Consider the following 15,978-nt stretch of genomic DNA (forward strand, 5'->3'; position numbering starts at 1 on the left):
AAAAACTGAGTAAGAATGAGAAGCAAGGTAACTGGAGGCTTATCTCACTTGAAATAGCTAACCTGCAAGTGACGATCTGCAAGTAAATCAAATTATTGTTTTAAAAACCCAGGGCATTCACAGTGAATTTTGTAAGGATAAAGAGGGAAAGGAAGTACCTGGTAATCCAGGGCCCAAGAGTAGGCAACATTTTTTCGAAGATTCTTTTCTATGGTAACTACAATGGTAATGGGGCTTAAAAATGAATTAATCAATGTTTACAAACATTCTGGTTACTATATATTCTATATATTTCATGTTATTCCTCACATTAATATAATGGTATCAGGTAGGGGACCTTCCTCTCCCACTGTGAAGTCTAGGTAAAAATGTCTTAAAAATCCTGGTTCCCAGTCTGCAGAAACTCAAAGCCCCATTTAATATTCCTGCTAATTTCACATGCTCATAAATACTCACTTCCTTCCTCTTCTTTGAGTCCTGCTTTGTGGCCCAGCCCTGGGATTCTAGAGCACAGTGACGCCAACATGAGACTCATTCTCTTCTATTTCTACAACAAAACCACCACACTGCGCCTGAATCTGGTGGACTTTACTGAAGACAGTGGGCACAGGGAGGCATCATTTAGCCCGTATCCTCCTGCCCCTTTCACTCTCCCTTTATCTGAGGAAAAACTCTTTTAAGCAAAGCTGTATCAGTATCCAGACCTGGGGGGAGGATGACACCTTCTAACTGGATCCTTTATTAAAATATTTTCCTAAGTGAAATTCAGGTGCCAGCTACGTGGTAGTAATATGTCCTCTACCTCTTTCCATCGCTCTAAGCTGTTTGATGTATCCCACCATTCCATCTAGGGCATATGCAAGAGCACACAAAAACCATCAATCATGCAATTTGGTTTGAAGGTCTAGAATAGAGAATCATACTAAATTCAATAAGTCAGGTTCATCTCAAGACTTCTTATGTGTAATATTGTTGCTAATTATTAGGAGACCCAAAAGAGAATAAGACATACTCCGTACCCTCAAAGAGCTTGTAAGCTAGTGGTCAATTCTAAACTGAAGAGTTTTTACAGGATTAGAAGGGAAAATAAGAGGCCAGGTATTTTCCTGGAAGTTTTCAGGTAAATCCGAGTAATAAATGCTAAGAGAAAAGCATTTTCAAACAGAAAGATGTTTGACAACTTCACATATCTGGTATTTCATGTTTTAATATCCATTTCTCCTTATACTTACCTAATTTTAATTCCCCTGAAAAGTTCTTTGGTTTCTATAGCAAATCTGGAAAGTTAAAAAAACCTTCACATTTACAAACCAGATTTGAGAGGTTTACATGGAAGCATTTAAATTTGGGGGTAGTTACTCTACGACTAGACTAGGGCCTATAAGTAGCACTTTATTTAGCCAGTACTTTAGAATATTTATTTACAATGTTACAATAAAAGATAAGCCCTATTCTATGTATACAGATTGCTATCTCTCTCTCTAATATATCCTAACCTCACTGGCAGCCCAGGAAGGGCATAGGTGGAGGTCATATTATGGAATGCTTTGCATGACTAATTAAGGGATTAATTAGTCCTGGGTTCAGGACTCATGGTTTGAACTATGTTTTAGGATTATCAGTCTGATAGTGTGTATGACAGGAGTGGGTAGGGGAGAGGTGGGAGAAAATGAGGGAAAATATGGTAGATAAACCAGTTAGGATGTTTTAAAAATAATCTACTTAAAGAAAAAGGAGAGATTATCAACTGAGACTAAAGTGGGCAGAATCTTGGAGTATTTCAAATGTCAAAACAGCTGTTAGGAGGAGTTTTATATAATTTGTAAAAATTCAATAAAAAATTGTTGAATAGCAATAAGAGTCCAGCTTAAGTCAGATAGTAGCAAAGAGTGTTAGCTACAAATTGCATTAAAAAAATTATTCGATGTGCAGTTCCGTAGTCGGTAAAGCTCATTCAGAGCCACGGATGAACAAAGAAGTTCTGCATGGCCAGGGCATAATGGAAGCCGATGACCCGAGAAGAGGGAAATTCTCATGTGAAGTGCCCTTTCACAGTCTCCTGTTCATTTTCATGTGAACCCTAGGAGAAAAGAACCACAAAGGGAAAATACATGAGTTGTGCAATCTCCAAATTCTGATACTTGTTTTTACTGTTAGGACTCTTTCCTTTGCAAGAGGAAACCATAGCTTGGCTCAAAAGGAGAATTTGTTTCATGGAATCAAAGGACAGGTTTACCAATCAAACTGCAGGAAAAGTGAGATTTAGCTAGACCTCAAAAACCACCTGAACCTGGGACTTAAATCTACTTCTCTTTCATTGAGGACTGGCAACAAATCCCAATTCTCATCTTTTAACCATATGGGAGGGGCTTTCTTACATTCTGGTTCAGAGTTTAAGAGTGCTAGGCAAGGTCTCTGCTAGCTGCCCATGCCTGCATCCAATGACTATGATGTGTGTGTATGTACATGTTCCTGTACGAACACAGTACCTCCCAGGGAAACCAAATAATTGATGAGGAGGGCCAGATTCCAGGAAAAATAAGGTACTTCACCGCAACATAATACTCTGGAATAGTTACGGTTTATGTAAAATGTGGGATAACCACCTAATTTCCTCACCAGTAGTTTACAGAAAGTGACATTAGGAGGGGGCAATGAATATTGCCTGCTGAGAAGCACAGGGAAGTACTTTCAGAGGCCTCTTGAGGTGAGCCTTTAGGATTGAATAGGATTTGTCAAGCCAAGAGGGGATTCCAGGAAGAGAGACTTCCAGGCTTGAGCAAATGGACCTAAATACCTCCTCTTCCCGACCTCTCCTCTCATATGCTGAGGAAAGTACATTCGAAGTCATCAGAAAACAAAGGATAAAAGTTTCGATTTAGTGCAAACACAGGAGATTAAATTATCTTTACATGGACTGAAACACAAACTGTGTGAAAAAGGAATTGACTTAACCCCTCAACAATTAGGTTTTCTCATGCTACATGAGGATGTGATATCAGTATCCCTAGAAAGTTCAAGTGACGATTAAATGACAATCTCTTATCGCATTTTATGCGCTCAAAAAATGCTGCTAAGTGGTTTTAGCAAACATTTTATAATCACAAGTGTAGCTGGAAAGTTGTGTTGGGTACTAAGTATTGATTAGATTTCATTCTGTAGCTAGTACAAATGAGTTACTTATGCAAACCAGCCATCATTAATGTAGAATTCCAAAAAAGGTTCCTTTTCATAATCGAGTAGGTACTGTGACACAAAGACGAGATGAACCAGGAAGTAGAGGTAACAACTAATGAGTTTGTATGTTTTGACTTTACACTGGAGTGAGATGGGTGAGAAGGAAGGAGAGTGAAATTAGACAGGCTCTTTCAAAGAAGAGGTGAACAAAGGGGAAGTAGTTGATCACCGGAGGCATGCAGAGCGCGGGGATTTGGCCCCCAAGACAGCACGAGCACTCGGGAACGATCTCCCGGAGGACCTCCAGAGTCTCAGACCTGCTCGGGCTCAGCAGCGCAGGGCTCCGGAACTGGGCCACGGAGAGCCAGCGCACCGAGCGAGGTCAACCCCAGTCCTCACCTCCCGGCTTTCGCCAGACCCCACCTCCGACAGCCTGCAAACATCAGCGAATCATTCACCCAGCAATATCTCCTTCCCGGCTTCCCCGGCGGCGATGTCGTGACGTCACTTCCGGTCTCCGGCGAGCACGTGGGAGGAAGTGCGGGTGCCCGCGGCCTTCGTTCCTGCTTGTCTCTCTGGTTACGTTCGTCCGCGGGCTGGGCCACCGCCTCCAGCTGGGCTACCGCTATGGGAGTCCCAGCTTTCTTTCGCTGGCTCAGTCGCAAGTACCCGTCCATCATTGTCAACTGCGTGGAGGAGAAGGTAAGGAGACGCCGGGCGGACGCCACTCTGGAGCGGGGCGCCGAAGCGTCTAGGCCGCGGCCCTCGAGTCCCGGCGCCGCTCGCCTGCCGCTGGGACGCCCTGCGGGCTCGGCGGGGAGCCGCAAGCCTACACGTGGTTAATGCAGGCACTCGGATTAGGGGTCCGGGAGAGCCGACTGTGCGGGCCGAAGGCCGAGAGGGGGCAGAGGGCCTCCTCCCTTACCCGTGTTCTCTCAGGACCGGAAGGCTCCGCCCATGGCTTTGTTTCCTCCCGGGACCGTGCGTTTTGGGGTCTCTGGAAGAGGCTCCAAACCTGTGGAGCCGTACTCCCGGCCGGCTGAGTTAGCCGGGTAGGGATACGCGGATCCCTCTTTTAACAACCTTGTAAAGTACTCGCCCGCGGCGAGCTTTTTGTTTGCTATCCAAGCCTGAAGGTTTTCCCCTAGTGTGAGAGGCCATTTGTTGCTCTTGTTAGATCTGAAGCTGAAAGCAGCACCTTAGAAAAGTCCGGGACCGGATAAAAACTCTTATCGATAAGTTCCCCCGTTCTCTACGTGCCCAGACTGATGGGACAGCATTACTTGTTGAAATTTTCAGGGTTCCTGGATACATTTAAACTTTTTGTCGTTAGCTTGTTATAATATACGTAGACTTTTGGATAATTATTATTTCTGTCCGAATTCAATGTTGTGCCGTAAATTGGAATTACTTTTACCAAATTTTCTTAAGCTTTACTTGAAACTTGCACGTAAAATAAAAAGCAGCAGTTCCTTGATCCCCTTCCCATTCTACTTCCATTTCTCCTCCCCAGAGAGAACCACTTTTAACTGTTTTGGTTTTACTCTGAAATGTCATGCTTAGACCTGATTTATTGGTTTTAGACCTGTCTGTCCGAATTCTAGCTATATCTGGAGATGATTTAGTCACTCAGTCCCCACCCCACTCTACACAATAAGTCACTATTTTTTTCTACTGGTAAAATTGTTAAAGTAATATGCCTTTACTAATTATTCCATCGTCTGTATAAAGTATCCCTTGACTTATTATTTTTCTAAGGTTCTAGATTAGCTTTTCTACCCCTGTTGGCCTTTACTCTCCACCCTAAGTTTGTCAGCTGTACTTTTGTATTGTTGGCCTCCATAACAAATTGTCAGGGCTTTGGCTACACAGGTTTGTTTTAAAAGCTGAAAAATCAGATAGTATTGTTGGTGATTGTCACTGTGCAGATTCAGGTTGTGAACAGTGATTCTGTTTCTTTTCTTTTACTGCTTGCCTCTTTTTCATGGTGGTGTCTTCTTTTTTTCCCTGTTACATTTTTTTGACACACTCCACTCTCCCCTTATATCTGGTATTGTATCAAGTCTTCATTCTTCTTGGAGATTACTTCTTGGGGCCTTCTTTATTTCTGTTCTAGTCACACTTGGTTTTTCTGTGGGCTTACTGCAAAATGGACAATTTTTATTCCTTTCTTCAGTGAGGAATACTGTTTTCTGGACGATCATTTTTTATGGCTTTAATTTCCTTGCTTTTTATTCTCAATTGAATTCTTAAGGAATAGGATGTGGGAGGTGAGTTTTCTCTGTCACTGCAGGCCCAGAAATGTTTCCATTCTACCATTGTACACATGACTGATCCTTATCTGGGTAAAAAATTTGAGTTTGAAAATTATTTTGAAAGCACTGTTTTGATTGTTGATGACAATTTGAATGTTAATGTGATTTACTTATTTAAGGAACACTATGTAGTGTTTACCATGTACTAGGCACTGGCACTGTTCAAAGATATTAATATTAATTTATTAAATCCTTGTAACAACCACTGAGGGAGACTTCATCTTCACGTTCCTCTCCCCTCTACTCCTCTTCCTTGCCCTTATTAATACAGATGAGAAAACTGAGGCACAGAAAAGTCATTCAGCTAATAAATGTCAGAGCCAGTGTCTAAACCAGGAAGGCCATGTTCTTAATTTCTATACTCGTCTGCTGCTTTCATTTTTCTGTGGTTGGTTGATTTTTCTTTCTGAAAATTTTTTTGTATTTGATAGTGTAAACTTTGATGATTATGTATCTAGGTATAGATTTTTTAAAATTTTAGTTTAAATTCATCTTAAATCAGTACTTGGTCAACTCTTTGAATCTGGAGATTGTGTTCTTCAGTTCTAGGGAATGCTTGTTGAATTTTTGTTTACTTTTGATTTTTTCGACTTCGGGAAGGTGGCGAACTATAAAGACACAGGACTCTCTTCTCTGCCAGAAAAATAGCTAGAGGACAGGCTGAGAAGGCCTGGGGAAAGATCTTCTAGGGTTTAGGACGTCAGAGAAGGTCGATACCACCCAGAAACGGGAGGGACAAAGGAGGGGAATCCTGAGGACAGAGAACTGTGAATTGAAATCAGTGACTGCTCCTGCTAGTGCCTTCCCCCACACTGAAGACACTTTTGAATCCTCAAATCTCTGAGCCAGTTATAGACAAAGGGGCCTCCAGGATCCACCACCCCAGGAAAGACTGGAGAGAATGACACAGCCTAAGGCTAACTCAGCTTTTGATGCACACATTTGGTATTTTGTGTCCCAAGAGCCGGGGTCAGACCAGGTGGGGTCACACCATTGTTTGCCTGAGGAGCCAGGAGGGGGCTGAAGAGATCCTGAGTCTCCCAGTCCCTTTCTCGATTAACCAGGACTGATGGTTGACAATAGGGAGGAGAGTGGAATTATTTTCAACCCAGCAAAAGGAAGGGGGCTGGCAGAAAAGGCTGGAGAAGTATCTCTGAGAAAGTTTGAATTACGAGGCTCTTAGCCTCCAGGCAGGAACCTCTTTCACTTTGATCCAGTAAATGTTGCAGCAAACACAATACAACCATTGAACTAAGAGGACTGCCAAAGAGTGCCATCTGCTGGCAGACTAAGGGAGTACACTTGAGAAAATTAAAAATAAGTAAGAGAGGCTTTTTCTGGTCTTTATAGCCTCCCTCCCCAAGACCTGAGGAGGCAGGTCTGAAACCCATTACTGGGTCCAGAACTAGTATTGAGCAACTAACAGGGACAATTCTAATGACCCAGGTCGAACCAAGAATCAAAGAACAGCAGTAACAAACAGCCTTCCCCCACTAAATCCCTACAAAAGAGAAAGAAATTAAGTATCTGAGTAAAACTACCATCCTAATCAGATGCCTAGACATCAGCAAAAAATTGCTAGAGCCATACTAAGAAAATGGAAGACACGGCCTAAGAAAAGAAATATATCAAAGCCCCAGAAGCGACAGGATTTGAGAGAGCTAATTAATGATGTGCACACAAATTTCCAAAATCATATTAATGAGTTGAAAGACAATATGGTTAAAGAGATAAACATCATCAAGAAGACTTTGAGTAAGCACAAAGAAGAATTTGATATCCTGAATAGAAAAGTAACAGAGCTCATGGGAAGGAAAGACATAGGTGAGATCAAAAGCATATTAGAACCATAAAACAGCAGATGTGAAACAGTAGAAGAAAGAATAAATGATACTGAAGACAGAACAGCTGAAATTGAAGAGAGAAAAGAAGGGAAAAAATTGAGCAAAGCCTCAGGGAGTTGAGTGATGACATGAAATGCAACAACATACATGACATGGGAGCTCTAGAAGGAGAAGAAAAGGGAAAATGGGAAGAAAGAGTATTTGAGGAAATAATAGATGAAAATTTCCCACCTCTCACAAAAGAAATGAACTTACATGTCTAAGAAGCAAACCGTGCCCTAGTCAGAATAAATCCAAACAAACCTACTCCAATACACATACTACCCAGAATGTCAGACATCAAAGATAAAGAGACTATTCTGAGAGAGCAGCAAGGGAGAAGCAAACCATCACATCCAGGGGATATCTGCCCAGTAAGACTTAGCGTGGATTATTTCCTCTCCTCCCCAAACTCTGGATATCTGGATACTAGTCTTCCTAGGTAAATTTATTTTTCTTTTCTCTTTCCCTTTTGCAGCTTTATTGAGGTATAATTGATATATACTGCACTTATTTTTAAGTATTAAAATATGTATACATACATAAAACCATCACCACAAACAAAATAATGAACACACCTAAAACATTCCTTCTGCCCTTTCCTGTCCCTATTCTTAGTCAGTCACTGATTTGCTTTCTGACTTAAGTAATCAATAGATTACTTGACATTTACTAGAGTTTCATATAAAGGGAATTACGCACTATGTACTTTTTTAAAAAACTTGGCTACTTCACTCAACATAAATATTTTGAATTGGGATACATGTTGCACGTGTCAGTAGTTCACTTTTTTAAAAATTCTTATTTTCAGAAATTTTTATTTTATATTATTTTTCACTCTCTATTTTTTTAAAATGTTACATTAAAAAAAATGAGGTTCCCCATATACCCCCCAAACCTCACTGTTTATTTTTGAATAATATTCTATGGTATAGATATGGCCCTTTTTTTTTTTTTTTAACATTTCTCAAATGTCCTGGATACCTATAAATTTTTTTTTGGTATGGATATGCGCCCCCCCCCCCCTTTTTTTTTCTCAAATGTACTGGATACCTGTACTTTTTAAAAAATAATGCAGTGTGTTACACAATATATTTGGTTCATAGTAATACCAATCATACAGTATTAGTCCTTTTGTATCTGGCTTAGTGGAGCCAGATACAAAAATGCTATACAACTTTATTTCTTCATACAGCTGGGTAATATTCCATCGTGTGACTAGACCACAGTTTGTCCATTTATCTGTTGATGGACAACTGGGTTGTTTCCAACATTTGGCAATTGTGAATAATGCTGCTATGAACATCAGTGTGCAGATGTCTGTTTGTGTCATTGCTCTCAGTTCTTTAGTGGTGTTGCAGAATCATATGGCAAATCTATATTCAGCTTCTTTAGGAACTGTGAAACAGTCCTCCCCAGTGGCTATACCATTGTGCATTCCCACCGAATTGTATAAGTGTTCCTACTTTTCCCACATCCTCTCCAACACTTGTAGTTCTCTGTCTTTTTAATAGTGGCCATTCTGATAGGTGGGAAATGATAACTTATTGTAGTTTTGAATTGCATTTCCCTAATCATTAGTGCTGTTGCACATTTCTTCATGTGTTCTTTTGCCATTTTGTATTTCTTCTTTGGACAAATGTCTGTTAAGTCTTTTGGATATGGCACATTCTGTTTATCCATTCACCTGATTGACAGTTTGGATTGTTTCTGGTTTTGACTGTTACAAAAAAGCTTCTGTGAACAGTTGACACAAGTTTTTGTGTTCACACACGCTTTCTTTAGGGACAATACCTTGTAATAAAATGGTTGCACTGTATGGTAGGTGTGTGATTACTTAAAAAGGAAAAACAACCAAAGTGGTTATGTCATTTTATATTCCCACCAGCAATGTACCAGTGTTCCACTTGCTCCATTTTATCACCAGCATTTTGTTTTCTTAGTCTTTTTAGTTTTAACAATTCTAGTGCAGTTTTATCTCATTGTAGTTTAAATTTGCCCTTCCCTAAGGGCAGATGATGTTGACCCATCTTTTCATTGCTTTTTTCCATATGTCTTCTTTGGTGAAGTGTCTGTTCAAATCTTCTGTCTGCTTTTTTTTTTTAAATTTATATCTTATATTTAATGATAAATTAAAGATAGATTATCTTCTAAAAGCACTGCTTACATTATTAGCTAAGGACATTCTTATATATTGACCAGAGTTTTTTTTCCCCCCATTGTAAAATTTATTGAAGTATATCATTCATACTTGAACATACATAAACAGTAAGTGTATAGTATAAGTTGTCAACTTACAAAACAAACATGCAGGGAAATGAATGTGGCTCCCATCTACCATATAAGAGGTCCAGGGTTCGATGCCCAGGGCCTCCTGGTGAGGGCAAGCTGGCCCACGCAAAGTGCTAGCCCATGTGGGAATGCAGTCTCATGGGGAGAGCTGGCGCAACAAGATGACGCAACAAGAGACACAGAGGAAAGATGATAAGAAGACACAGCAGAACAGAGAGTTGAGGTGGCGCAAGAGAATAATCGCCTCTCTCCCACTCCGGAAGGTCCCAGGATCGGTTCCCAGAGCCGCCTGATGAGAATACAAGCAGAGACAGAAGAAAGCACAGCGAATGGACACAGCCGACAATGGGAGGAATGGGGAGGGGAGGCGGGGAATAAAGTAAATCTTAAAAAAACAAAAACAAACAAACAGGCATAACATCATATAGGGCTCCCATTGTGGTCACCCCACCACAAATACTTTGCATTGTTGTGAAACATTTGTAGCAAATTATGAAACAGTTCCATCAAAATATTGCTAACTATAGTCCATTACTTGCTTTTGGTGTATTTTCCCCCCAACCCATCTTATTATTATTTTTTTGTTCATAAACCATGTAATTTGTCTAAAGCAGAGGTTCTTAAAAAGGGGTTTGTGAATATTAATTGAAATTCAAAAAAACATTCTTGTGGGGATGTGTTGGTGTGGGTGTGATACACTTATTAAAAAATACACAGTATAGTGTGAACTTAGTAAGGGGTCCTGGTTTTCACCTGACTGACAAAGAGGTTTGTGGAACAAAAAAGCTTTAAGAACCCCTGATCTAAAGTGTACAATCAGTGGCATTTGGTATGATCACAGAGTTGTGCATTCATCACTTCAGTCAATATTCGAGCATTTTCATTATTCCAATAACAACACCAAAAAAAAACCCGACTGTCATATCCCATCTACTAATTAAAAATCCTATGATATGCTTTCCCCATTTCTATTCATTTCCAAACAACTTTTTACACATTCTGCACAGATTAAACCTCAGCTTTCCATTCTCTAACCACATTCTATTCTCTGGTGACTTATATTCTAGTTATTGACCTAGTGAATTTGTTTACTCTATTTAGTTCATAATAGCAAAATCATACAGTATTTGTCCTTTTGTGCCTGGCTTGCTTTACTCAACATAATGTCCTCCAGCTTCATCCATGTTGTGATAGGCTTCACAACTTCATTTCTTCTTACAGTTGAATAATGTATCGTGTATATACCACAATTTGTTTATCCATCAGTTAATGGACACCTGGGTTGTTCATCTTTTGGCAGTTGTGAATAATGTTGCTGTGAAAATTGGTGTGCAGTTTTCTGTTCATGTCATTGCTGTAAATTCTTCTTGGTATATACCTAGGAGTGTTATTGCCGGGTCACATGGTCGATCTGTATCTAACTTCCTTAGGAACCATCGAACAGCCCTCCGTAGTGCCTGTACAGTTCTACATTCCCACTAACAGTGAATTAGTGTTCCTATCTCTCTACATCCTTTCCTACTTGGTAGTTTTCTGGTTTTTTTTTTTTAATAGTGGCCATTCTAGTAGGTGTGAATGATATCTCATCATTAATTTGCATTTCCCTAATAGTGATGTTGAACATTTTTGTCGTGTGTTTTCACCATTTATATTTCTTCTTTGGACAAATCTCTATTAAAGTCTTTTGCCCATTTTTTAATTGAATGATTGTCTTTTTGTTGAGTTGTAGGATCTCTTTATATGTCATGGATATTAGACCCTATTTGGATGTGTGATTTCCAAATATTTTCTGCCATTGAGTAGGCTGCCTTTTTACCCTCTTCATAAAGTCCTTTGAAGCGCGGAAGTGTCTAATTTTGAAGAGGTCATATTTATCTATTTTTCCTTTTGTTGCTCTTGCTTTGGGTGTAAGTTTAAGACCCCCCCTCCCCCCCACGCACACACACCTACCACAAGGTCTTTTAGATGTTTCCTTATATTATCTTCTAGGAGTTTTATGGTCCTGGCTTTTATGCTTAGGTTTTTGATCCATTTGGAGTTGATGCTTGTATAGGGAGAGAATAGGGGTCCTCTTTCATTCTTTTTGGATATGTATTTTTCAAATATTTTCACTTAATTTGTGACTTATACTTTTAATTCCTTATCAGTGTGTTGAAGAGCAAAAGTTTTTCATTTTAATAAAGTCATTTATTTTTCCTTTTATATTTCTCCATGTTTTTGTTGTATTTATGAAATCTTTGCCAAAGTCAAGTGTTTTCTCTAGGTGTTTTATAGCTTTAGTTCCTTCTATGGTTTCTCTTCTTAGTCTTTTAATATGGCAAATTACATTGATTTTTTTCATGTTAAACCCACCTTGCATTCCTGGGATAAACTCTACTTGGTCTTGATGTATTATATACTTTTTGTTTATTGTTGGATTCAGTTTGCTAAAGTTATCTTGAGAATTTTTACCTCTATGTTCAGGAGGAATAGTTGTCTTTAGTTTTCTTATAATGTCTTTGTATAAGGTTGGTATCAGAGTAGTTTTGACTCATAGAATGAGTGTACCCTTTTCAGTTTTCAGAAAGAGTTTGAGTAGAATTAGTATTGTTTTTTTCCTTAAATGTTTGGTAGAATTCATCCTTGAAGCTGCCTTTTTTTTTTTAAGATTTATTTATTTATTTTTTATTTATCCCCCCCCTCCCAATTGTCTGCTCTCTGTGTCCATTTGCTGTGTGTTCTTCTGTGTCTGCTTGTATTCTTGTTAGTGGCATTGGGAATTTGTGCCTTTTTTTGTTGCGTCATCTTGCTGTGTCAGCTCTCTGTGTGTACGGCCCCACTCCTGGGCAGGCTGCGCTTTTTCTTGTGTGGGGCGGATCTCCTTGCAGGGTGTACTCCTTGCACATGGGACTCCCCTATGTGAGGAGCACCCCTGTGTGGCATGGCACTCCTTGAGCACACTAGTACTACATGTGGGCCAGCTCACCACACGGGTCAGGAGGCCCTGGGATTGAACTCTGGACCTCCCATGTGGTAGACGGACTCTCTATCAGTTGAGCCAAATCCGTTGCTGCCTTGAAGCCTTCTTGACCTGGAGTTTTCTTTGTGGGAAGGTTTTTAGCTATAGGTTCATTTTCTTTAATAGATATAGTACTATTCAGGCTGTTTCTTTTTGAATAAGATTTTTATCTTTTCTGTCTTTGAAGGATTTTGTCCATTTCCTTGAAAGAGTTGAATTTGTTGACATTAAGTTGTGCATTGTATTTTCTTATTATCCTTTTAATAGCTTTTGAATCTGTTGTGGTGTCACCTCTTCATTTCTGATACTGACAATCCCTCCCACCCCTCTACCCCCCATCAATCATTTGGGTAGACTCATCTCAGAACTGGCTTTTAGTTTTATTGCTTTTTCTTTATTGCTTTTCTGCTTTCTATGGCATTGATTTATGTCCTATTTTTTTTTATTATTTTCTTACCTGTGTTCACTTTGGGCTTAGTTTGCTCTTCTTTGAGGTTATTGGTTTAAGGTATTTCTTCTTTTCTGTATGGGCATTGAGTGCTGTAAATTTCCCCCTAGGTACTGCTGAAACTGCCTTCCATAACTATTAACATGTTTTTTCATTTTCTTTCCATTCAAAATACTAATTTTCCCTTTGATTTTTTCTTTGGCTCATTGGTTATTTAGAAGATACATTTCATTTTCAGATATTTGGGGGGAAGGGGGAGGGATTTTCCAGATCCCTTTTCTGTTATTTCTAATTTCTCTTGTTGTAAAGGAACATATTTTGCATAACTTAGATCCTTTTATATTCATAGAGACTTCTCTGACATTTAACTGAAGTGTTTGGAACATTTACATTTAATATGGTTATTTGTATAGTTAGTTTTAAGTGTTTTGTTGCTGTTTTCTGTTTGTATAAGTTAAGTGCTTAAAAACAGTGCTTGACACAGAAGCACTTGGTAAATGGCAACTATTATTCAAATCTGACTTCAGAATTTCATTTGGTAACTTAATTTGCAGTAGTTTATATGTCCAAGTAAAAGTGGGACTGTCTTTAAGCCTAACTCTTGGTAATACTGTATACTGTAGAATTGACTTTTTCCTTCACATTTCATGAAGTACTTTTTTATTATAGGCAGGGAGGGTAACAGTGAACAAGGGGGTTGCTGGTCCCTGTACCTATACTCTGTTTTCTCCAATAGGATTTTATGTTCTGGAGAGTGAGAATCAATTTCACACATCTTGCATATTTTATAGCTTCCATAGCATCAGTTGTAATCCTTGACACACATTATAGATATTCAGTAAGTACATGTTGAATCTAGTGAAATTGCAATTAATAAGTTTAATGTAGTGGTTAAGAGTACATTTCTGAAGTCAGAATACAGGGTTCAAAACCCAAATTTTGATGTGACCTTGGAAAAGTCATTTAACCCCTTTAAGTGTGTGTTCTCATTTGTAAATGGGATACTGTTCTTTCCAGGATTGTTAGGAGAACAAAACAAAATAATCCATGAGTAAAAGTCTTTAGATCAGTACCTGTTTCATTTTAAGTACCCAGTAATTGTTAGTGTCAATTGTTAGTCCTTGTTAACTAACACTACAAAAATGAAGAACTGACACACATACCTTGAAAAAATACTAATCACCCACAAATATTAAAATGTCCTAATTGCCAACTGCATCAAGAACTTAATGCACTGACATTTTCAACCAAAATAATGTAATTTGAAATATTCATTAGCCTTGTGACCATTTATCCTCAAAATATTTAAATTTTGCAGGTTTTTTTTCCTTTCTAGTAGTTATATGACCGTCAGTCCTATCCTAGCTGCTTTAAGGGAAATCCAATACTGAGTAGCTTTGGTATCTTGCTTCCAACAATTGGGTAGTCTCATTAAAGTGGAACCTCAAGGCATGATTTTCTAATGTTGCTGTTTAAATTGTGTAGGTTGAAACAGAGTTGCATTTACTTTGCTATTACTGACATTAGTAGTATCCCATGTTTGAGGAACCAGGAAACTTTATAAAGTTTTGACTGACTGGAATAGTGTTTCATGTGTTTACGTCAAAATCTGTGGAGTGTGTTTTTGTACAGATATCACTATTTGCATATCTGTTTTATCTCTACTTCTTTAAATATATTCTTTATTTTGATGTCTTGACATCTTTGTACACAGATAGGATATTTCCCCAACTGCCGGTTTGGTTACATATATACCATTCTGTTGTCCATGTACTGGAGGAGGAGTGGGCTTCCTGCTAGGCAGAACCCCCTTGGCTGCTAGCCTCCTGGGTAGGGGTGTTCCCTGTTCCTCTAGAGAATTACCAATTAGGCAGGACTCTCTGCTCCTCTTCCTAGCCAAGCTTCTATGCTCTCTGGTTAGGGAATTTTTTTTTTTTTTTTCAAATGGCTTTTGGGATAGGAATGGGCGTTTGTAATGTGTGCTCAGTCTGTCATCTGGAGAATCAGATTACGAGACATTCTTGAAATAAATTGGTTTTAGGGTTCAGAATGGTTCTCGTTTCAGTTCATCCTTTGACTAAGTATCTCTAACCCAACAGGAGACATGTTTGCGCTATATTTGGCATGGATTTTGAGGAGTGAGATGTAGAGCCTTTGTTGGGCATCAAAATCTTCTCTTGAAGAGAGAAATTCTACACAAACATATCTGCAGTACTTTATGTTCAGTTTTCTTACTGGGAATGTCTACAGCTCATTTCTTAAAATTATGACCTACTTATCACCCCTTATACATACTATCTTTTTTTAACATTTTATTTTGAAATACTTTCAAATTTACAGGACAGCTATAAAAATAATGCAAACTCCATTCAGAGAACTCCAGCATAACATCTGTCTCTCAGTCCATGCATTTTCTGACACTTAGATATGTTTTATACATCCTGTACCTTGAACACTTAGTACTGCCATGTACATGTCCTAAGAACAAGGATATTCACTTATAAGTAACCACCTTAAGTGTAGTATTCAAGTTAAAAAAATTTAACATTAATATAAAGTTTGTAGTTTATATTCCAATTTTTTTCATATGTCCCAGTACTGTTCTTTTGAGTTTTTTTCCTCCCTTGCTAGATCCTATCCAGGGTCATGCTTTGTATTTAATTGTCATTGTCTCTGTAGTTGCTCGTTCTTTTTTTTTTTTCTTCTTTAAATTGTGGGAACATACATACAACATAAACTTTCCTATCTCAACCATTTTGAAGCATACCTTTTAGTGGGATTAATCACATTCATAGTATTGAGGTACCCTTACCATTTTTTTTTTTTAAACAGCATGTATTTTATTTTCAAGCACGAAATAAATAT

At 38.7% G+C, this 15,978-nt stretch overlaps 1 protein-coding gene across 1 annotated transcript in view; it reads left to right on the forward strand.

Annotated features, from left to right (window-relative positions):
- Positions 1-3,678: 3,678 nt before the first annotated feature.
- The window catches only part of XRN2 (5'-3' exoribonuclease 2), a 92,658-nt gene continuing 80,358 nt past the window's right edge, over positions 3,679-15,978 (forward strand). The window contains exon 1 of the mRNA XM_004447759.4: positions 3,679-3,879. Coding sequence (XP_004447816.1) covers positions 3,805-3,879 — 75 coding nt within the window. The 5' untranslated portion in view covers positions 3,679-3,804. The remainder of the gene's footprint in view (positions 3,880-15,978) is intronic.

Source organism: Dasypus novemcinctus, chromosome 24 (assembly GCF_030445035.2).
Source record: "Dasypus novemcinctus isolate mDasNov1 chromosome 24, mDasNov1.1.hap2, whole genome shotgun sequence".
Classification (NCBI taxonomy): domain Eukaryota; kingdom Metazoa; phylum Chordata; class Mammalia; order Cingulata; family Dasypodidae; genus Dasypus; species Dasypus novemcinctus.